The sequence below is a fragment of the Propithecus coquereli genome, unplaced genomic scaffold (assembly GCF_000956105.1).
Source record: "Propithecus coquereli isolate 6110/MARCELLA unplaced genomic scaffold, Pcoq_1.0 Scaffold1, whole genome shotgun sequence".
NCBI lineage: Eukaryota > Metazoa > Chordata > Mammalia > Primates > Indriidae > Propithecus > Propithecus coquereli.
In genome coordinates, this window is record NW_012133857.1 from 1,545,533 (window position 1) to 1,570,019 (window position 24,487).

The window sequence follows — 24,487 nt, forward strand, 5'->3', positions numbered from 1 at the left end:
AAGGTTACAGCCTTGTGCAGGCTCTGGGAAGGTACTTCTTGGTACCTGTTGTAGTAATTCTTGGCGCCTGCATCCACACTGACATTCCAGGAAGGGGGACAGGGCAGGACCTGGGCAGAAATGAGGTGATCCTTAGATAGATGAGAGCAATGGGCATTCAGTGGCTTTCTGCTATCATATTTGCGGAGACTGGAACACTTGTGTGGGTGTTGGGCCCAACAGCCTGACTATGTGTCTAAATCAGTGGTTGGGCTCTTAAAGCCTGATAGTTTCCCCAGAACTCTTCTGGGCACAATGCACCCACACACCCCACCCTCCCAACCAATATATCATGATGCTGTGTGGTTACCCTAAGTACCAGGGTATTCTTTTTTCTGTTGAACCTTAGTCTATTTGATTAAAGATTGGAAAGCAGTATGGAGGAGTAGAAAAATGATTTTGGAGCGAGGGGACCAGAGTTTGAATCTTGGTTTTGCCATTTCATAGCCTGTGTGACGTGGGCAAATGGCTTGAAATTGGTGGCTCAGTTTCCTCATCTGTAAAGCGGGAAGATCATAAGGCCTTCCTTCCTTACAGGGTCATTTGTGATTTAAGTAAGGAGATGCATACACAGTGCATGGTACATAGGAGGAGTTAGCTACTGGCGTTTGCTCTTCCCCACCACACTAAGAGGAAGAAACTAACACGTGTTTGTGTTTTGGGGTAGGGGTTTCATTGACTCAATTTCTTTTAATTACGTATGCATAATTATTAGAAAAAGAGTATCTCTGATTTAAAATTAATAAACTGTTATTCATCCTTTGTATATTTGTTCCAAAAAAAAGAAAATTATCATATCTTTTTTGTTTTCAAGATGCAAATTGATTGTTTATAGTGAAAAAGAAGATTTGGTCATGACATAAGCCAGACCCTCTTTGAATGGCTTCTGGGTGTATGGTGGGTCATACACTGGGGAAAAGCTTAAATATTCTTATGCCTCAAAACATCAGGATGCATTGTATCACTCAGATATTCACATGTCAGTGATTCCGGAGGAGAGTTGGGTGTGACTCTCCCCAAAGTCAGCTGACTTTTCCTGTCCCCATACACCATTGACCCCTCTCCCTCCGTTGGTTGGTGTTGCTCAGGAAATTCAGACCTGAGCCATGTGTGATAACAGGAGCAGTGATATGTGCCACCACCCTCACCCTGGCCAAGAGCTGCTGGGTGTTTCGATTTTCTGACTCCCTCTGTCAAGATTACTCATACACGCATCTTGCAGAACAGCTTTACAAACTTGCACTGAAAGGCATAGGAGAGAAAAAGTAGAAAAATGTATACCCTTTTAAAACAACTTTGGGGAAAAAATGTTGTGCCATGAGGAAAGCTGAGCGCATACTATGGGGACAGGTAGGTAGGTAGGTTTGCTCGTTGAGAGTATTAGGACAAGGGAGAGGAGTAGTCATTGGCCAACAAGACATTCTCCTTCCCTCGAAAAATGCCTCTCAGGCTATTGGAGACCTTCCTGCTGCACAGGTGAAAGAAACTCGTTGTGCCACCAGGAGAGAGAAGTTTGGGTTCCTGTGATTCCGCCCAGGTGTTTCCTGTCAATGGATGTGCTCTAGGAGGGCAGCATCTGAGCTCTGGTTTTTATTGTTTTTTTTGGTTCTGTTTGTTTTTGTTTTGTTTTCCTTTTTTTTTTTTTTTTTCCCACCTCCATCCTGTTTCCCAGGGAGCCCTCGAGGAGCAGCTGGCCCTGACTGGGGATAGCGCCTACAATGCACACTTTGGGGAGAGCATCGCCAGTCTAGGGGACCTTGACGACGATGGGTTCCCAGGTGAGCTCACTGGCTCCTGGCACACAGGGCCCCTCCAGGTGTAGCACATGCCCTGCTTCAGAGCCTGCTTTTCACTGTCCATCTCCAGTGGTGCGGGCCTGGATCTACTGGCCCACTCTGAAGGCCCACTGATGTGCTAGCGGGGAGAGGGAACAACCTTTAGAGATGTTCTCCATGTAGATGCTCAGGGCTGAGCATTGAGCCCACTGGAGTTTTGCTTTTGCATAATCCTTTCTCATCAGTTCAGTGTTCTTTGCTGTCTGCAGTGGAAGCAAACCTTGGGGCTGGTCCGTTTGGGGCTTCTTACGGCAGAGAAGTTTGAATTAGCTTCCCCCTGCCACAAACTCTTTGTGTCTGAGCCTCCGATGCTTCATGATGCTCTACCTTGTCATTGGGAAAATGAATGAGAAGTAGACATTTTTCTCCCCTGATGATGGCAGCTGGGTTCACTTTTGAGTTTGTGTGTGTGTAGAGGGGGTGGAGACATATGTACCTAATGTCCAGTTCTGTTTGGACAGCAGTGTCCTTCACAGCCTCGTGGCCTTTCTCCTTGGCCTGTTTGATACCTCTTCCCCTCACTGCATGTGTAGCAGATAGATGCTGGGACTCAGAGGAGCCATGGCACCAGGGCGTGTGGCTGGGGGACAGCTCTTGCCCACCCAGGCATCAGGCTCCTTTGATGCCTCCTGCCACTGGCTGCAGAGGGCTTCATTCAGAGAGGGGACCTCCATCTCCAGGTCATGTGGGTACATGCTCCTTACTGTGGACCTCACTTCTGTAGACACATGACTTTTGTTAGCAGCAAAGGGGAAAAAGTAAGGAAGATGTAGGATTTGTTCCAGGAGATGTCAATTTGTGAGAGTAATGTCAATTTTTTGTGTGTGAATTGAATGCCATTCTGCACGTTTCGGTTATCCAGGAATCGAGTTGACTTTCTGAGTTATGCAATAACCATTGTCTACAGCAGTGGTCCCCAACCTTTTTGGCACCAGGGTCCGGTTTTATGGAAGACAATTTTTCCACGGACAGGGGGGTGAGGGGTGGGGAGAGATGGTTTCAAGATGATTTTGCAGCTGCTCCCCAGCGCTAGCATCACAGCTCAGCTCCACCTCAGATCATCAGGTGTTAGATTCTCATAAGGAGCACACAACATAGATCACTCACATGCACAGTTTACAGTAGGGTTCGCACTCCTATGAGAATCTCATGCCGCCACTGATCTGAAGGGAGGCAGAGCTCAGGTGGTGATGCAAGCGATGGGGAGTGGCTGTAAATACAGATGAAGCTCCATTCACTCACCCGCTGCTCATCTCCTCCTGTGTGGCCAGGTTCCTAACAGTCCATGGACTGATACAGGTCCTCAGCCCAGGGGTTGGGGACTGCAAGTCTGTGGAATTCCCCTCTCTGATGGACAGAAATTAGGGAGGGTAATTTATATATGTGTTTCTTTGATTCAGTGGGTCAATTGTTTTTCTTACGAGGATGAGGCAGAAACTTTTCTGGAGCTAAACTCTTCTCAGCTTCTATAGTGTTCTTCCTAACTTTTTTTTTCCTGCTAAAGAAAGAGATCATATGCCTAATTTAATGAGATCATATGCCTAATATAATGCTTGAGCAATCAATAGGCAAGAATTTTTGGTGTCCAGGGCCTCAGATATGATAACTGGGATTAGGGAAGCTGAACTTATATTATTCTATGTGGCTTTTCTAACCCATAGCTGTTTTTCTCCCTTTAGATGTGGCCATTGGGGCACCCAAAGAGGATGACTTCTCGGGGGCAGTCTACATCTATCATGGTGACGCCGGTGGAATAGTCCCCCAGTACTCAATGGTAATTGGTGTGGGAGTGGTATGGTAATATTTGTTCACACATTCGTGCAACAGACATGTATGGAACCTTCACTAAACACCACGCCTCGGGGATACAAAGGGAAGACACAACATTGTTCTTGTCTTCAGCTTTCTTACCCTTTAGTGAAAGACACAAACAATTGATATTGCTTATTAAATACAAAAAAGTATTCTTAGAATCCTGAGTTTGCTTATATTTAGGGATGCATTCTGCCTGTAAATGCTAATATTCAAATCTCACCCAGAGTTAGGAGCTATTTGTTTAAGAAGACAGAGAGAGATTTCTCTCTTTGGTTACTCCTTTGTCAACCATCTGTGCTAAGCCAAAAGAATATGTTTTAAAATATAATCTAGAGAGGATGGTCAACAGAGGAAGGGCCTGAAAGTTATCATGGGCTGTTGTTGCAATTGGTATCAAAACCAGCAGCTGATCAAAGCTTGGGCCTTGTGCCCCAGACTTGGGAACATGGAAGTGGGGAGTTCTGGCTTTTGCCATATCAGCTTGGTGTTCAATCTTGCTGATGGTGTCAAGCCCAGCCCATGGGAAAAGAGGAAGTCATGCTCTCGACAGAAGCATCGTCAGGATATTTGTGGATGTCTGTGTGGAGTAATGCTGGCTTGCGTCTTTCGCCCAGTGGGTCAGAGACAGAAAGGGACTGAGCACACATCGAGGCGTTTCCGATCAACATGTATTTATTTATTGAACACTTATGCACTAACCAGTTCCTACTCATGTTTATATGTATGTATTTATATTTCAATTCTAAGAGGCAGCATGTAAATGTAAGTACAACTTATATATTAATATTTGTAATTGTCCTCCTTACAGTAGTTATAAGGTGGCTGATTAAGGGTCGAGGGTTGGTTTGTCGCCAGTCGCACTTCAGGCTCCCTCTCTGCGCACTCCCACCGAGCTTGGCCACTCAGCTGGGGAGAGGAGCCCGGTTTCTTGAGTGTCCTCCTCTGCCCTTTTCTTACCTTTAATCTTCACAGCAGCCATATGAGATGGGTATGTTTATTATCCGCCTTTTATCTATGCGGTGACTACGACCCAAGGAAGTTACAATATTTAACTTGGCCAATGCAGTAAGTGGCAGTGTGGCCATGGAGACTTTGCCAGTCTGATGCCCCAAACACTCACCATTGACCACCATCCTCAACTCCACACTGGAAAAAGGAAGTTTTGTAGGAATGTTTGTGAATGTGGAAACTTATTTTGCCATGAGGCATACGTACTCTGAGGAGCATTTATCTACCTAGACTATCTTTAGACAATTTATTTCTACTTTTCATGAGGTTAACTAACAGCGGGATTAATGTACTCTTAGGTGATTCAGCCGACATGGCAGGAGGAAGAGGACTTTGGGCACAGTTTGGGGGTCACATCCGAGTCACGAGCTGCCCTAGGCTGGGTCAAGGACGCTGTTCCTAGCGTGACAAGCTGAAAGTCATCCAAGGAGCCCCATGCTTGGGCAGTGGTCAGGGTCATTCTCCATGCATCCTCCGGGAAGCTTGTTTTCCTGGACCTCGGAAGCTAATCACACAGAGAGGCAACCTGTGAGAGACCCTGCTTCCCCTCCTCCCGGGACCCTCCAGTGTTTTGTTCTGTTGCTAGGTGGAATCGCTGCAGAGCACCGCAGCATGAGTTTTGTGGTTAGCGTGCAGCGCCTTCAGTAGGAAGCCGGGCAGCAGCTGGACTGTCCTGCCTTTGTCAGCACACATGCTGGCTCATTAGCTTTGACAAAGAGAAGTGGTTTGGGGATCTTTAAAAAAAAAAAAAAAAAGAACTATGATTATACTTTTCTGAACTGCTAATATGTGTATGATAAGGTCAGTGATTTAAAAGAAAAAAAATCCTTTAATGACAGATTCTTCCAGACCCGGGTCCTGGACAGAGCCTCATTGTGTGGGTGAACTAGAGGAAGAAATCAGAAACAACTCTGGGCAATGCAATCACTTTTCTTTGGCCCAGATTGGTATTATTTCTGCTGGGTAAATTGCGAGATCAGTGCCCAAACTTCTTCCACGTTACTCTTTAACTCATTCCTCTGTCTTGAGTTTGCCACGGAAAGTGTTGATTTTAAGATCCTAGCATGCCTTTCTCAATTTGAGAGCCCTCTGGGCATGCGACGGCGGCCCCTGTGATCCTTCTTCTGCCGTAAAGGACACTGCACATAAACATGGTCAAGCAGAGGTTTTCCAAGGCTCCTGGTTTCCATTTAGGGTTATTAGCACCGAACAGACTTATCTTCATGGCTTTATAGCATAATGGCCTGCAGATGTCTGTGGGATAACTTAAGCCTACATCACCACCCCCAGATGGACCACCCCTTCTCTCTCCTCCTGGTCCCCGCCGCAGCAGGCCTTAGGAACGCAGACCCAGGGCAAACTGCTGCTAGAGTTTCTTGGACTTCAGAGCTGAGATGGTCTGCTTTAAAACATGGCTTTTAAGAAATATGCAGGCACACATGTATGCTTGTTTAGACAGAGCCATGTGGGAGGTGGTGCTTTGCTTGTTAGCAAGAAACATTTCTTCAGTGTTTCCTACGGTGTTCTGATTTGTACTTTGATGCTTTCACATTTCCTATTGGATGGCTTAACTAAAGACGGCAGGCAGCCCTCTCTCATCATTTCTGGAAGGGTTATTTGCAGTTATCAGCTGCTGGGGGCAGGGACATCCTTGGCGTCTCCATTTGTAGATCCTGTGGAAACTCCCCCTCCCCGCCCTCGTGACTTCTCTGCAGGATGACTCAGTAAGGAAAAGGATAAGGAAAGTCAGAATAAGCCCCTGGATATGTGGATTTTGCTACAGGACATGAAAACAAAGCATTTCTCTTATCCCCCAATGCCACAATGAAGGTTACCCTCTCCATGGAGACTCTGCAGATAAAGGGAGAGGGAGCAGGTCAGATCCCAGAGGATGGGACTTCTTCAGATCAGAAAGTTCAGCATCTTTGTGGGAAGCTGTGCCACAGGAACATCGATGCACAGCTTCAGCGGGTCGGAGGCAGTTTGTATAACAGATATTCTTGAACCAGTGCTGCCTGTGTTGACACGTGATGAACTCAATGATGAATAAATAGCATGCATGGCTGGGTGCGGTGGTGCGCACCTGTAGTCCCAGCGACTCAGGAGGCAGAGGAGAGAGGATCGCTTGAGCCCAGGAGTTCTAGTCCAGCCTGGGCAACATAGCGAGACCCCATCTCTAAAGAAATTTGTTTTTAAATATTAAAATATATATATATATAAATATAAAAGTAAGCACAGATGCTAGCATGTCCCATGATAGTAGAGTTGTGTCCTCTGATTGGTTGGTTGAGGGGCTGCCTTTTAGGGAGGGGAGCAGCTTTCCTATAGTTTACAGAAGATTCAGAACCACCGAGTTCTAGATTTACTAGGTAAAACTGTTTCATCCTTTCTGTGAAGCTTAGGAGTCTATAGATCTTCTAGTTGGCCAGATGGTGAGGCGGTTTCCGTGTGGCTGTCTTTTCCATCTAGACTTGGTAATTACCTGTCCGTCTAGGGAAAGACTCTTTAACGTGTGCCTCTTAGGAGAGGAGTGTTAAATATTTAGTATGTATTTGGGTAGAGAGATATAAGGAAAATATATTCTTAGAATTTTAGCCAGCTATACCTGTATAAAAACAAAACAGAACCTCCATTAGGAATGGAACTTTGAACTTCAACATGTCAAAACATTATCATACTTAGTCTAGGTGGATTTTTCATTCGCAGTGAACTTAGAAAATGTTTTGAATGATGACATTTGGCCGAGACAAGTAAAGACTGCTAAAGACTCTCTGATCAAATTAGGATCGATCTTTTTTTTTTTTTTTTTTTTTACTTTCAACAACTTTAAGCCTAAATGTCCTAGGGAAGCTGGAATGAAACAGTGACAGTTCTTACTTGAGACTGTGGTCCTTTCTGGTAACTCCATTTCCCTGTTTGTTTCAGAAATTGTTTGGGCGGAAGATAAATCCAGTTCTACGGATGTTTGGCCAGTCCATATCAGGAGGCATTGATATGGATGGAAATGGCTACCCTGGTAAGCTGTTTTTCTTTAAAGGCACATGAGATAAATGAAGATCAGTGCAGGAGGTGGGATAATTTCCACTCTGGTTAGCAACTGTCCCATCCATTTAGGATTGGGAAAATTCACACAGTAGGATGGGGTGTTTTGCCTGGTATTTGATTTTAAGGTGAAAATAGTGTGGAGGTATGTTTTGGAGTTTTAAAATGATCTACTCTGAAGGGTTTAAGCACCAAGAGGGTGGATTTTTATGGTGATTTCTATGGCAGCAATTCTTTTTAATGAAGGAAAAAAGCACTGGCCATGTTTAAAAGGATAAATAGTGAAACCTCATGTTTTCCTTGATATTTAACTATATTCAGAGGCTTTTTACTCTTGAGAGGGAAAAGGAATGGCACCTTCCCTACTCCCAGCCCTACTTCCGAAAGAAAATTATCGAGAAAGATTTGCAGCGAGAAGAAAACCATGTCCTCTTGTGCACAGATGAAACAGACCTTCACCATTCAAGGCTGGCTGGCTTGTATTCAGGGTTATTAGTGCCTTGTGGTGGTTGAGGCTAATCAAATAAAAATATATGATTTCAAACCCCAATGCCAGGTGATACCAGGTTAAGGTCAAATTGACTTGGTGGAGAAACAGTGCTTCTTCAGGTATTTGAAGATGGAATAGATGAGGAAACAAAGGTAAGAATCTGAAAAAATCCAGAAGCATTATGGAATTTAGAAAATGTTTTTCTGAATATATAGTTACCTTGCTTTGAGAAAATATTTCTTTCTACTTGAAATCTGAAAAAACCAACACAGCCCTATTTGAGGACACCAATGTTTATAGTTCTAGACAGACAAGAATTTTGAACACTCCTCAAGACTTCACAGAGCTAGGAATAGAAGTGGGAGTAGAGAGGGTCATTGTTGAAGCTTTTGTCCCAAAGTAGTTCCTCACGGGTCTTTTTAAGTTTGAGAAAGCAGTTCTTGTTCTGGGCGATGTTTGGCCATCCCCAAATAATACCTTATATGGGTTTAGCTCGTTAATGTATGCCAAAGCTTCCACATGCAATGTACATCTCACAGTGACCCCGCTAGGTAGGTAGGGACGGGGATTTTTCCCCCACTTAGTAGGTAAGGATGCTGACCTTTAGAGAAGGTACGGGACAGGGCAGAGCCTGCCATGTGGATGGGGACCCAGGCTTCCCGGAGGTGCAGCTGCTTCTCCATAAATGCATGGTGAGCAGGGGGCTCACATTTCGCAACAAATCTGAATTTCTTACCTTGCATTTTCCTAAGGGAAATGACAAATTCCTCAGGTTTTTAAAATTTCAAACATCCAATTAATGAAAAAAGACTCTTGAAGAAGAACAAAATTAGTGAATACACCAAAGTGCAGAAATTTTAAGAACACTATCATTCATGGATTTGCTCCTTGTTTTTCCTTAATGAGGGCATTGCATAGATGCTGTATACATTTAGTGACATACAGATTCAGACTCTCTTGGACTCAGGGTTTGGTTCTATGAAGTAATAATGGGAACCCCAGGGCTAAGGAATTTACATAATGGAGGAAAGAACGCTTATTGGATGAGTGAATACTTCCTAAATTAAAGTCGTTTAGGAATAAACATTACCAGTTAAATAAGTGTCTTTGTTTATAGTTTACCAAGTATTTTCATGAATTTTCTGATTTAAATATCAGATTTCATACATCTAATAAATATTTAATATTATATTTAATAAGACTTAATATTAATGGATAATAATTATTTTCTGATTTAAATATTATGAAATATTGGCAGCTTTTAAAGAAAGTACTGGGAATAATTATCTCCATTTTACAGACAAGGATACTATGAGATTCTCTGGGGTCACAGAGAGTAAGGGCTGGAGGTGATGATTTCATGTTCTACAGAACCTAGAGCATTTTCCAAGAGTCATTTAATTCTAGGTATCTCTCTCTGTAATTCACTGATGTCAAAAGAGATGTAATATGAGCCACATATGTAATTTAAAATATTTTAGTAACCATGTAAAAAAGGTAAGAAACAAGTGAAGTTAATTTTAATGCTGTTTTATTTAGCCCAATATAGCCAACATATAAGCAATATAAAAATTATTAGTGAGATGGTTAATGGTTTTCTGTACTAGGGCTCTGAAATCTCGTGTATATTTTACGCTTACAGCACATCTCAATTCAGACCAGCCACATTTTCAAGGCCTCAATAGCCAATAATGGTGATTGGCTGCTCTGTGGGACAGTGTGGCTCTCATTCTCACAAAACCGTTATATAGCCGAGACAGTGGCTGTCAGAGGGCTTTCTGACCTCAAGACCTGGCCTCCATCGCTGTAGAGAGCACCTTGCTCTAGGGGGTGGTTGCGCACAGGTTTCAACAAGTTTCTGAGCACTATGAACTTCTTGTTTTCAGATGTCACTGTTGGAGCCTTCATGTCTGACAGTGTGGTTCTTCTAAGGTGAGTTGCTTCACTCTTGCTGCTTGGGTTGGGTTCTTCATGGGTGATGGATGGAATTTGGTGGGGGAGGTGCTGGTGAGTTACTCACCTTTAGTCAGCTCTTCCGTCTGTTTTGTTACTCGCAAGCTGGAAGTGGTCAGTAAAAGGGAATGCCACCTTTATTTTCTCATTCTTATCCTCTATCCCAGAATTTCTAGCGGGAGTGAGATGATAGCATCCCTAGAGCTTCTGGGCAGGGTTTGGGGCAGCCTAGCTCCTAAGCCCTAGAGCTCTTTTCCTTTGGCCAAGAATAGCCCCTTCGTTAATGTGCCATACAATCATCATCCTTTCCTGTGGGTACCATGGCACTCAAAGGGGCTGTCCATCCTCTCTCTCCATTCTTACACCTGAATCCTCACCTCCAGTTGGTCCTCACCCCCCTGGGGACCAGGAGCCTCCTGCCCACTGGACAGACATCATTCCCTGTTGGCAACAAAAGCGAGGGACATGAGCTCCAGCCCAGAGCTCTCTGAAGCCCTGCAGTCTGGACCTCTCCTACACAGGCCAGTGGGCCGCCATCACCACTCATGAACCATTTCCAAGTATTTCTGGCTGTATGAGTCACAGGAGGCAGAATTACACTTTGGAGTGAGAGCCAACTCTTAGGTTTTGTTAATAACCCGATGGCAGAACTTTCTAAAATAGACTAGTAGGATCTTAGAGCTGGAAGGGATCCCAGAGGCCGTTGTAGTTCCACATCCCAGATTCTTCTTATTCAGCAGTGCCGCCTTCTGTGTCTCCACTGCCAGATCACACAGCCTCTTTTTTTGTTTGTTTGTTTTCCTTGAGACAGGGTCTTGCTCTGTCACCTAGGCTAGAGTGTAATGGGACCATCATAGCTCACTGCAACCTCAAACTCCTGGGCTCAAGCGATCCTCCTGCCTCAGCCTCCCGAGTAGCTGGGACTACAGGTGTGCACCACTACACCCTGCTGATTTTTTCTATTTTTGGTAGAGATGGGGTCTCACTCTTGTGCAGGCTGGTCTTGAACCCCTGAGCTCAAGCAGTCCTCCTGCCTCAGCCTCCCAGAGTGCTAAGGATTATAGGCATGAGTCACTGTGCCTGGCCACACAGCTTCTTTTTGAGTGAGGTGCCCCATGAGTGGGGGTTTAGTCACTTCTAAGCGAACCAGCTAACCTCCAGGTAATGCTAAATATTGAATTGTTAAAGAGGCAGAATAGCCTTGAGGTTGAATGTGAACTTGAGGGCCGGGTAGCCTGGGTTCAAACTCTGACTCTGCTCTTGTTAGGTTAGGTGAGTTTCCTGGGCAAGTCCCATGACCTTTCTGTTTCAGAATTCTCCTCTGTTAAATGAGATAACAATACAGATGCTCCTCTACTTACCACAGCCTGCTTAGTCGCCTAACAGTGTCACCAGCCGTGCAGGCTGTTTATCTATCCGCCTGTCTTTGCCCTGCAAGCAGCACTAATCCTGCAAAAGGCCAGGGAAACTTGAGCAACATTGTGTCAAAGGGCATCCCAACTGGTTTTATTATTTACCTGGAAATGAAATATCAGGCTTTGCACTGTCAGCCGTCAGAAAGAAGTATTCCAGCTTCAAAAGAAAGGTTTTGAAAGCACTTGCAGTGCTGCCCTTGGGTGCCCCTTTGCTTTTATCTCACAGGCTGGCACATTCGCAGACACTGTGCAACTAGTCTCCCTGGCCCCAGGGAAGGGGGGCAGGCCCTGGCTCTGCCCTCGGGAAGTTTGTGTCTCTCGGATTAGCTCTGGGGCAGGTCCTGTGTTAGGGTGATAGGCACCTGGTGCTCTGCCATTGGAGGTCACAGGAAGTGATTAGGAAGGCCTATGAAAGATTTCTGGGCTTTTCTTCATCCAAAAACAATACTTGGAGTTGAAACAAAAAGGTTTGAGGGAACTGATCTGACAGATGTTGGAAGGAGATGTACCCGTGAGGTAGGTCCCTGTCGGCTGTTTCAAAGGATTCTGTCTTCACAACCCCCGGGTCATTCCGCCTGGACTCTTCCCGCTTATTTCCTGCCTTCCTCACCATCTTTTGCAGAGCTGTCCCATGAGAACAGGACTCAGCCTCCTCCCTGATGAGGTGGCCCCTCGCTATGATGGGACAGGCTGGGCTTTCCCTCTGTGGGATGACCAGGCAGGTCAGGGACGGGGCAGGGTGGACACTGGCTCTCCCTCTTGCCTCTGTTCATTTGTAAAGCTTCAGGTACTCCTGTGGTTTTCAATCCCCAGGGCTGGAGTAAATTTGCAAGGATTTAACAAGGATTTTCACACATTCCTCATCCTGGGAACATGAGGATGAATTCGCCAGGATCCCAGCCCTTGGCGGTGCAGCAGGGGCAGGTTTGGAAATAGACAGTGACGATTTCCCTTAGTAATTGGGGGCCAGAGGCATGTGTACCAAGCTGGGACCACAGAGAGGGAGGACGCCCAGCTGCCAGGGGCACTGGGGAAGGCCTCTTAGGGGCGGGACACTCCAGCAGGGCTTTATGGAGTGTCCATTGACATCTATACAATCACGTCAGTCTGGGTAGACTATCCACTTTCTAAGTTACTTCTAGCATCTTCTGAGGATGAACCCAAAAGAAAATGGAAAGGCCAGCATGTTGTATTTCTTTTGGGCAATGCTGTTGTCTGGCTTCTGTTTATCCTACAGCTGGATTTGCTCTGCAAGTCCTACAACTCCATCGCACCTGTCACCACTGCCCCTCTGTTGACCCCATCTCCTGGCGGTGGTGGCAGCAGTGGAGTCCCCTTACCCCATCTGTGCTGTGTGCGTCCTCGCTTCCTTTTGTCACCCAGGTTTTTCTTAATGCATTCTTCTCCCGTCCACCCTGTCACCCTGGGCTCTCTTGGAGGGAGCATCACACACAAGCGAGGTCATTGTTCTCAAGCTGATAATGCCCCCTAATCTTGTTATGTCACCACAGCAGCGTGAAGGCTGAAGCTCCTTATGGGTAAAAGGGTCTCTTTGTGAGGCCTGGAGGGGAGAAGGTTAAGCCACAGCTTAGGTACAGCAGATGTTTGCAGTGAGAGCAGAATGGTGTGATTGACTCTTAGCTTTTGTTGGATGCCCTGGGGGAGCCCACAGTTACTTTCCATCTATCAAGTGCTGGGGGAGGGTCCATGTCAGGGAGGAGAGTGTGGATGTTCATCGCGTTTCACTTGGTCCTGAGGTTGGGTGTGTTGATTTCTTCTGCTCTGAAGTGCTTTGCTGTTACTGGTTGGGACTCTATTAATCAAATTCTTTTAGAAAAATACCAACGAACTGATGGGGTAAGTGAAGGAAGAGATTTGCCTGACTGGATGGGCCTGGAACTTTGCAGCTCATGCTTATAATGACAGTAGATGCTTTGGGCAAATCCCTGAGCGTACATCCATTTCTCGAGTCATGGAACTCCACTTAGATATATTCCTATCTCCCTAGTAAAATGGAAATTGGTCCATAATTGGTAAAATTTTAAATAATTGTGCAGCATCTGGTGGTCTGTTTATGGCTTTAACCAGATGTGTTTTATTAACAACTAACTTGCCTTTATTATTGGGAAGCTAACCATTAATTTATTAGGCAATGTGCCACTTCTAAAACCAGAAAAAGTACTTACAGAACACACTGGCCCTTCTTTCTTGGGTTATTTCATACTTTAAATAAAGGCTGAGTTGAAGGCCTAGGATTTATCCTGTTGGTATAGTTCTTGTTTGGTTCTGAGAGCTGCTCCTTACCACCACTAAGTCACCCCACTCTCTTGTCCTGCAGAGCGAGACCCGTCATTACGGTGGATGTCTCCATCTTCCTTCCAGGCTCCATCAACATCACAGCGCCTCAGTGTCATGATGGACAGCAGCCCGTGAACTGCCTGAATGTCACCGCCTGCTTCAGCTTCCATGGCAAACATGTTCCCGGAGAAATTGGTAATGAGCCACTGAGTCAGGGCTCAGGATAGCTATCTTAGCTGGAGTGGACTTGCATGGGATGTTTCAGACATGCCCTGTCGCTGAGCATCCTGGCTGGTTTTGCAGACAGCAGGCTCACTGGCTGGACACCCTTTCCCTCTGAGGTTCCTCCCCTTCTCTTTCCTGCTTATCAGCATGTTTCTGATTTCACACAACCTCCAGCTCTAGGACAAATAATGTTGGACCCCAAGCATCCTTTCCCCAAATGTACATGGACCAGACTGAAACCTCACTGGACCATGAGTGGGACAGGCCTGTGAGACTGGTGGAAATACAGTGCCTGGAGCTTGGCCCTTATGGAACATTTCGAGCAGTTAGAAAACAGAAATGATGGGACTTCAGAGGCTCCCCATTGAGCTTGCAGCATCAGCCAGATGTTGGGGGGCTTACACCATTTACCGTGGAATTGGAGACCAAAGATGGATGGTGGGATTGGGATGCTGGTTTTACAAAGGCTTAGGTTTCTAAGAGAGGGGGGCTGCTTTGAGAATTGAAAAGAGGCAGGGGTTCCCCTGACAGGTGGTAGCTGTCTCTGCCATTACTCTGATTGGGGAAAGTCAACTTGCTAGCTCAACTCCAGACACTGGACCCCCAGAACAAGATCGGGTCAGTGTTGATTAGAATTCACAGCATGTGATCACCTGAAGGAAATGAATCTAGATCATTATGCAGATTAATATGTGCTTCGTTTTTACTTAAAAGGCTGATTTAATAATAGTAAAATTTCAGGCAAAAAAAACACCAATATGAGCCTGGACTCACTGATGTTCTTAGACATTTTTAATGTCATAAGTGACACCCCTTGCTACTCATCAGCATCACTGGCAGCTTGGTTGAGATGCAGACTCTTGGGCCCTCCTTTGCACCTCTGAGTCAGAGTCTGCATTTTAACAAGATCCCCACTGAATTTGTGTGCACATTGGAGGAGCACTGCTCTGAAGCACGTGTGTGTGTACAAACCCCCAAACATGCAGACACACACTTCCACAAACTAGTTCAGTCCTTAACTGCACCTCGAATGTTCTACCTTATTTAAGAATGTGTTCATCCTTCTCAGCTAACTGTTGCACTGGAGATTTATCTTGATCTTCAAGTGGATTGAATAAGCTCAACAATTAAACTTTGTACTTATTTATACAGATTTTTTTTCCTTTTAAGAGAGCTTAGAAATTTCAAGATTGAATGTAACTATGTGACAAAAGTTGGGAATTGGTTAGTGAGGGAGGATTAACACAGTTTTTCCGTGTAGCCCAGTGGGAAAAAGAAACTAACTCAAGATCATACAGCTATTGGTGAAGCCAGGAACTGGAGTTGGATCTGATGGTGCTTAGTTCTGCTTTCCAACAAGTAGTCCTCACCACATCCCTAATTATTTAAGATGCCATATTATTAAGGAAAAAAGCTTCCTGGTGGTCCTGGGACTCGTGTCCTCCATCAAATACCACCTCATGGTGTAGTTGGACTCCATTAAAAACATTTTTAAAGAATGATTGAAGATCAATTTTGATGCACATAAAAAATAAGCACTATTGTAGAACTCTACCAGAAGCAAGCAATTAATAGTTCATGTGTATATTCATTTAACAAATATTTATTGTGTGTCCACATGTGCCAAGCACTGGAGATGACAGCCCTGCACACATGGGGCCTCCACAGGGAGGTACAGAGAGTTTCTGCTATTTTGATCTTGAAGCAGTGCATTGAAAGTGAGGCAAAGTGGTTATAGCCACAACAGAGGAGAAGAAACCAAGATGCAAGTCTAAGCAGGAGTGATTTCAGAACGTGAGACAAGTGGTAGAGCACACTCTGGTTTGAAGGCTCCTGGGCTGAGCGAGGACCAGATGTGGGAGCCTCCCCATACTGTTCCTGACCAGCGGCCCTTTCTCAGGGCCGTAAGGCCTCACCCTTCACTGACCACTAGGCAGGACTACAATGAAGGCCCAGGCTTAGCCGTGGCCCTAGAGGTGTTGGGTAAAACGGAAGAGACAGGCAATTGCATGACCTGTTGTGCTGTACCTTGTGGGCAGTATGAGGCAACCTGGCTAATATCCAACTTCGGGTGGGAATCGTCCCACACGTGTGCACCCCACATTCAAGTCTCTTCCTTAGCCTCCATCTGCCACATGGGTTCACAGATGAAGTCAAATATACCTTTACACTCTAAGGGGGTGTTTGCCCACATTTATTTAAGAATCAGGCTTAAAGGAGATGGTAGCTGGAGAATTTTGGTATCAATAGGGCAATGCAGAAGACTATTTCTCCCTGGCATTTTTCTGTCACTTTCTCTGGCATTCAGGGAAATGAACTATGTCTCAATCTTCTCAGTAGAGGGAGAAATGCAGAAATCTGTCCAAAAATGAACTGGCAATGGAATGGAGAGTTTGGGGAGTGAACCATGAAATTGTGATGGGAAACAAGGTGGAGGTGAAGGGTAGCTTGTCAGTAGCTATGGGGATCTGGCTGTGGGGATCTGTTTGTGGGTGGGGTGTTCCTAGAATTCAGCATAGAAGGCAGCCCCTGGACTCTGTGCAGTTGGGAGGATCAGGTCTTCAGGTGGAGGAAGGATGGGGCACCTGCAAGGCACAGACATCCTCTCCTCTCCTCTCGGCTCAGCAGAGGGTGCTGGCTGGTCAGTATCATCTTCCAGGTCTCTGCATCAGGAACCCATGGCTGGGGTATGAGCCTTCCTTACCCCTTGCTGGCAGCTACAGAGGAACCATGTTGATGGTGGCTTTGTCCACAGAATGCCTGGTGAATCAGTGCCAGCACTGGGCAGGCCTTCTAGGCACCTCTCAGTGTCTGCATATCCTGGGCTCAGTTTGTCAGAAGTATGGCCACATTTGGGCACTGCAACCTGGGCCCATGGGGTGCTAGGTACTTCTCTACAGCTGTCAGAAGTGATGTCTTCTAGCATCTTCAGACACATGATTCATCTCTGAGGATGGTTTTGGGAGCCATAAACAGTTGGTATTACAGCCTTGTCCTCTTAGTTTGTTTTTCTCTGCCTGGTAGGGCTTGAGTATAGAGAAGGGACACCAATTGCCTCTCTATTTCCTGCTTTAGAGAAACCATAGCTCCTACTTGATCAGGGTAGCATTCAGGACCAGGTGATTAGCAAAGCCACTTAAAGGGGCTGATTAGCTTCTGGAAATCCCATGGGAAATAAAGACTTTCTCTGTAGGGGGTGAATGTGCCTTGGCCTCTGAAACAGGCAGAGCCCAGTTAGGAAAACAGAAACCACACCAGTTATTTTAACAGAGGGAATTTAACACTGGGAATTGGTTAAGCAGGTCATAGAGGACCTGGTGGTAACTGTAGCTGCTGCTGCTAGGTCTACACCAGTGGATCTCAAAGTGTATCAGCATTACCTGGGATCTTGTTAGAAATACAAATTACAACTGAATCAGAAACCCTGAGGGGTCTGCAACTGTGTTTTAACAAGCCTCCAGGTGGCTTAGATTTGACCCCTGGTCAAGGTTATACTTGGGGTTAACCACTTCCTTGGGGCTATCAGAACCTGTAAGCTTGGAGAAGGGACCCTGTGGAGCTGGGACCTAGACCTCTGAGGAGCAGGTGCTGGCTGGTGCTGCAGGTGTCTCTGAGAGGGTATGGTGAGCCTGGCTCTGGGGGCTTGGCAAAAACTGGAAACTAGAATCAACTGATGTTGAGACCAGCTGCCATGAAAAACTGTTGCTGAGTTAGGCTGATAGGAATAGGAAGTGGGGAGGAAGGAGTCTCTTCTCCCTCTGCAGGCTGCTTCAAGCTCTCCATATTGGCAGAGCCTCACAGCCACTGGCAAGACAGAAATGAGGTTTGCAGGGTCCCAGCCCCAGCATCGTGGTGCAGAATAGGGAAGGGTAGGCTGGAAGTGAGAGAGCACAGCTTCATAAACCAGCACAGCAAGTATCCAAGTGACATCAAGTTCCTGAAGCTCTGGTTGGTTATTCAATCAACAAATAATAATTAAGGCCTTACAAAGTACCAGGCATTCTGCTCAGCCCGGGGCACAGAGCAGTGACTAGGACAGGCAAAGTCCTTGCCCTCGTGGCACTTGCATCTGGTGGGAGGAAGGCAGACACTCAGGACAGAAATAGCCGATGCCCCCACACTTGCTCCTCTAGATGTGCACTCAGCCCAGGTGTGCAGACACTGTGCTCAGCGCTGGGATGCAGACACGGACTCTCACTCTGACACTGGGCTCCCCAAGAACTGGTTTATAATGTACTTCATTAACCATTTTAAAGGAGTTCTGCCTGTCCCAAATAGTAGTATTAGTCTTTCATTCTAGGCCTGGGGAGCAGCCTGTGGCTCCATGCAGCCTCCTGGCTGGCACAGGTAAAGGTGGCGAATGCTGTGCCCAAGGGGGCTCTGCCCCTGACCCATGGGCTGTGCTTGGACCTACTCGCTGGCCAGGCTGAAGTGTACACTTGCTTGTCAGTCTCTGGAGGCTGGGAGTCGAGCTGGCAACTCTGCAGTCTCACCAGAGTGCCAAATGCAACCAGGAAGGGATGATCCCTAAGTGGTTGTATTTTGCACTCGGATGCAGTGCCCCTGTGTTTCCATGGCTCTCAGACAGCCTAACAAAGCTGTGACCAAGCAGGTGCCTGCCCTGCCTCTGGACAAGCAGCTGAGCCCAGGTCCTGAGAGGGTGGCACCAACGTCATCCATACCAATAGCAGAAATAGGGTTGAAACCAGGTGGACTTGTCCCCAAACCCTTCCCCTGGTTTTAGGGTTGCATTTCTACTCTGGAGAGCATTTACACACAGAGAACATTCTTTGAGCTCCTTCTGATCTCTCAAGAAGCTTGGAGATGGATGGGATGATGAGGCAAGTCCATGTGCTGTGAGGAATGGGGTAACCTAGTCTAATAATTGCTACCTAATTCCTTGGGCGGAGGGGGATTTAGGAAAGCTAGGAAAGTGGAAATATCCTTTTTTCCCCTCCCTCTCCTGGGAAACTCTAAGGGCAGCTCAGAGTAACTGGAAGGAGAATTTATTAGTAGAATTTCACAGCTGAAATCTTGTTCTGATGGAGAATGAGAATGAATCGAAACTTGCTGGGAGGGACCAGAGCCAGAGTTGATGAGAGACAGCTGGCTCCCGCCTGGCCCAGGCCTGTGTGGGGGCCCTCGGGAACCAGCGGTTGGGAGGGGGGCAGGGAAAGGAGGCGACTGAAAGTATTACTCGGGGCTGATCAGCTTTTCCATCAACATGACATCATTCGACATGGCATGGACACAAGCTGCCAGAGGAAAAACTCGAAGACGTGAAATGCGCTGCTGGAGCAGGCCCTAATCAGAACCAGCACCCTCCCTGGGTCGGATGGGGCTGGCCTGGCTGCCAGGCTGGCTGGCTTGCACTAGGGGCGGCTGCGGGCAACCCAGCCTGCCTGACGCACCCACCCTCCCAGGGCCCAGCCTGCTGAACCCCGCGAGCCAACTGGCTGCTCTGCTGACATGTCCTCCGCTTCTTAGGGCTCCCTTCCAGCACACTTGGGTGGGTGCAGTTGAAAACTACCAGAATGGTCTGCATTTCTTCTTGCCTCCTCACTCAGGCGGGTTTCTCATCACGAATCTTGCTTGCTTCTAGAAGAGAGAGTCTGATACAGAGCTGACCTCTTTGTGGGTAATTTAAAATGTCAAAATACATTTCAAATCAAGGAGAAGCACCAAGCAGGCAGTTCTAGAGATGAAGTGTTTCCAAAATGATTGTGCTTGGTGAACTGGATAACTTGGTAGGTCTGTGATTGTATACTGTAACATTGTAGAAAAATCCGAAAGGTGAACGTGCCGGCATGCACACGCCCCGCTTGAAGCTGAGCAGCAGTTGCCTTGTCCTCAGCTCGATTTCTATGAACTGTGGGCTATTTGTCACCTCCCCGGAGCCGCAAGAGGGACATATATTGGGTCAGTGATTCTTCAGTGAGATGGGACTTCGGAGGACCAAAGCTGGTGTTTGTAAAGTACTTAGCACAGTGCCTGGCACACGTTGAAGGTTGAATTCATTCCCTTTTTCTGACTTGCCCTGTGTTAATTTGGGTTCTGCCCAAAACAGAGGCTGGACAAAGGATCTGAGCACATTGTTAATTCATGGGGATCCCAGGAAGCACTAGCGGGGAAATGGGGTGGCGAGACAGGAGGGGAAGGCAGCTGGAGTAGTCGAGGTTCTCCAGAGAAACAGAACCCAGAGAGAGGTGGGGCTGAGCTAGAGATTAGTTAATTGGTTTTCAGGAACCTGCTCATGACATCGTGGGGCCTGGAAAGTCTGAATTCTGCACGGCGGGCCAGTGGGCTGGAGACCCAGACAGGAGTTATGTTGCAGCTCCAGTGTCAAGGCAGTCTAGAAGCAGAATTCCTTCTTTTTGAGGGAACTTTAGTCTTTTTCTCTTAAAGCCTTCAACTGATCGAACGAGGCTCACCCACATTGTGGAGGATAATCTGCTTTATGCAAAATCTACTGGTTGAAATGTCTTCATCTAAAAATACCTTCACAGTGACCTCTAGATTGGTGCTTGACCAAATATCTGGGTACTGCAGCCCAGCCAAGTCGACACATAAAATTAACCATCACAGCAGCCAAATGGAGGGTGTATTACTGAGCGGGTCACCCCTGTAGACAGCTAGAGCTTAATCCTGCTGGGGAACCCTGAGAGTCGGTGTAGAGCGTGCTTCAGAGTTACCCCACCCAAGGGGCGAGGGAGCTGGGGTCCTGCATTACTGGAGTTCCCCGGCACTCCTGGCCCACCCTGCATGTGGGCAGAGCCACTGGAGAAAGCCCTGGGGAAGAGGGACACAGGTGCTGGCAGTTGCAAGTTGGGCTGGACAGCAGAGAAATGGTAAAAGACAAGAGGATATGGGTGGGGAACCAATACCATCCGCTCTGTCTTCCTGTGTTCACTTCCACCCAGGTTTTCTCTGAGTGCAGCTAGCTCATCTCTGGCGAGATAGCTCAATCCTGCTGTCCTCTCCATTGTCACCCTTCCTGAGGGAAGCAGCCCTGGTTCTCTCACCTGGGAAGAAGGCTGGTCTGGGGTACACAGGGGACACGCTGCCACCACCATCGTGGTTCACCCGACCCAGGCCTCTGGCTTGTCTTCCAGCAGTGTGCATCTCTAGCCGTGGTCTGGCTAAACAGAATGTGGAAACCCACTTCATTTAAACTTAACCTTTCTTACTGTTGAGCTGCTGCTCAGGGAAGTTGTGAGCAGTAGAAAGTAAATTGGCCAGAGTTTAGTTCTAGATCTTTGCACTTGTTTGGATTTGCTGTTTGTGCATTCAAAAAAATGTGAGTTTTTGGTCAAGTAATGAAAAAATACACCAAGAACCAGTATGGTAGGACTAGCCCGGCACCAGAGATGAAGAGAATTCTAGACTTGCCTCTGCAGTGATGGTTCTCTGGCCTGGAGCAAGTCTTGGTCCCTTTTGGGGCCTCGGGTCTCTTATCTTATAAAGTGAAGGTTTCAAACTCTGGTCTCTAGGGTTGCCTCAAAGCTTTGACATCCCGTTTGCTGCTGCTGTCCCCATTGGAGGTGGTGTCTCATCCTTGTGTAGTCTCCAGTGTGTTTTATGTTGAAGCACTTTCCTCTATGCATTCTTTTCTTCTTAGTTACGGCATCTCCTGAGATTATCCAGATCTCAGGTCCCTCCTGGTGACAGCCTTGCCTCATAAGTCAGCTGTTTGCTGGAATAAACAAGTCGAGGCAGACTTGCTCCTGCTGACCAGGAATCCGCCAGCTCGGCATGGCAAGATCCCTGAGATGGCAGAGGCCCAGGGAAGCCATTAGAGGCATCAAAAGTATGCCCCATGGCAGCCGCAGAATGTCCGTTCGGGGCACCTTCCTCTCCCTCTCTTCATACCTCCCCTGGCGGCTGATCCCTTTGATATTATTAAAAACCAGAGCCATCCCCGCTGCCTGGCTTCGCTGACTCAAACACTAGCAGGCACGGAGCTGCTTTTCACTGATGCAAAGGCCAGGCTTCCAGGATCCAGATGTGTGGAGCCAGGGCCGGGCTGGGTCATCTGCTTTAGGGACAGAGGTTCCTGTTCTCTCACTTTAAAAATGACGTAGCCCCAAAACAGTTAAAAGAAATAAAAAGAGGGGCTGACCTCTCCGACACAGAAAAGCAGTGAGATAGGTCTATTGATACTGAAGCCGTATTTACCTACTAAAACACATTGCCGTACATTTACTTACAGACTCTGCAATGATGGAGGTAAAAACTTCTGGGTTATCAAGTATGCATTTGATATTGTGGCCATCTTTTGTTTCTTTAAGTCCCAGACTGTATCACAGCAGTTCTGCCATCTGGCATTACACATTCAGGGATAGGGGATGAGTTATTCTTTGCAGGAGAGGACCTCAGTACAGAACCCACCATGGTCATAGTTTTGTTGAAAGGGTAGGCACTACAAAATGTTCGATCACCACACTCTGCTACCTGGGAATAAAGGCAATTCTAGCCTTCATCTGAATTTCCGTGCATGTAAGCTCCATGAAGGCGAGAGTTTTTGCCTGTGTTGTTCATTGATGGATCCCCTGTGCCTACAACAGTGCCTGGTGTATAGTCAGTGCTCAGTAAACCATGGAAGGCACACAGTCCCATAATGCAGTGGTGCAGAGCATGACAGCATTGGTGAGATGAGTTAGAATTATTGGACGTGATGGCTCCCTTATGTTGGGCATACATCCCGGTGCTTTATAGGAGTCAGTATTACATGAAGCTCCATAATTTTAGCAGCTTTTAGCAACGTTCTATAGGTTTGCCATGATGTTTGCTTGTCAGAACACTAACCTGTGTTGGATACAACTAACTGTTGATGTGCATATTGGTGGCTCAGTTGATACCACAGGCATGAGGGTTAAATCAGGGAGAGCCATGAAGTGGGACACACAGAGTGTCACTGGAAAGGCAGAGGGAAGCAATCCTGGCTGCATGCCTCTTGCCAAGGCGGTCTTGACTTGGGGTTGCAGTCCTTCGTTCGGTGGAAGGCAGGCTAGGTAGACAGAACGTGCATGTGATCCTGTGAGGGGGAGCGGAGGTGTCCTCCTCACGATGTGTGTCTTTGCTGATGTTTTGACCTTCGTTTCTTGGCAGGCCTGAATTACGTTCTGACGGCTGATGTGGCCAAAAAGGAGAAGGGCCAGCTTCCCAGGGTCTACTTTGTGTTGCTGGGAGAGACGGTGGGTCAGGTCACAGAAAAGCTGCAGCTGACCCACTTGGAGGAGACATGTCATCACTACACGGCCCATGTGAAGGTCAGTCCTGCCTCCTTTTTATCCTCACACTTTGATCTCTAAAGATGTTCAGTTGGAGCTTGTGGAAACCACTTTTATTATGCATTATGTATGTTCTGAATTCCAAAATTTTATTTCGCAAAGAGAAAAATATCCATTTCTTCTTCTTTTAAAGTTGGCTTCTGACAGCCCTTTCATTCATCTTACTGTGTGGTCTCAGCCTCTGAGGAGGGTTATGCGGGGCCAAGAGACCTGTGGTGGTCCTGACTCTGACCTGTTCTTTTAGGAGGTTTTTCATCCTCTCCCCACTATGAGGCTCAGCAATATTCTCAGAGGAGAGCCCCAGAAGCACATGCCTCTGGGTCTGCAGTGAGGCTGGATCACACCACACCTGATGCCTTTCTCAGTGGTCCATAACGCATCAGCTTAGAGTCATAGTTAAGGCATTTTAAAACTGGTTGGACTAGATTTTTCTCCTATGATTACTTCTATTTATTTCAGGAGTGCATTTGGCCCCTTTCCCTTCTCCCTCTAAATAAACTTTCAAGTATTTTTCTCCTCTTGAAATTATTTGTTAAATACACTTTGCTTCTAATTTAGGAGTCCAGGCTTTGCTTAGCTACAGAGTGGCCCCTGTGCAGGCAGATGCTGACTGGCTGGAAGTCCTGTGGTGCTTGTTGCAGCAAAAATATCCCGACGCTGACCAATGGGCAGAGTCAGAGAGCGAAGGAGGCAGAAGAACCCACATAATCCAGGCCACGTGGTGGGTGGAATGAATATAGGTTTCGGAGTCACACAGGCCCAGTGTGTATGCAGCTGGATGAGTATTGTGACCTGTCTCGGTCTCTGCACCTCTGAAAGGAACACCGTAATACTTACCTTGAAAGGTGGTTGTGAGAATTAAACATATGGGATGAACTTACTTAAAGACCTCGCATGGTGTCCGATAAATAGAAAGTATTCAGTATTATTATTATTTGGTTGGGTTGTACATAATTGCCAATATTCTAACATTTTTTGACTCACAAAAATGGCAATTTCCTATAGTTCAACCTAATATTATTAGCCAGTGGATTTTGACGGATAGTTAAAATAGTCTCTAGATAGGAGATGAAGTGT

General features: G+C 46.6%; 1 protein-coding gene across 3 annotated transcripts in view; it reads left to right on the forward strand.

The window, feature by feature from the left end:
- ITGA9 (integrin, alpha 9) overlaps window positions 1–24,487 on the forward strand; it is a 333,283-nt gene that overhangs the window by 60,824 nt on the left and 247,972 nt on the right. For all 3 annotated transcript variants that reach the window (XM_012665738.1, XM_012665747.1, XM_012665756.1), the window contains exons 10-15: window positions 1,712–1,817; window positions 3,554–3,648; window positions 7,623–7,713; window positions 10,116–10,161; window positions 13,936–14,090; window positions 23,229–23,389. In XM_012665738.1, coding sequence (XP_012521192.1) covers window positions 1,712–1,817; window positions 3,554–3,648; window positions 7,623–7,713; window positions 10,116–10,161; window positions 13,936–14,090; window positions 23,229–23,389 — 654 coding nt within the window. The remainder of the gene's footprint in view (window positions 1–1,711; window positions 1,818–3,553; window positions 3,649–7,622; window positions 7,714–10,115; window positions 10,162–13,935; window positions 14,091–23,228; window positions 23,390–24,487) is intronic.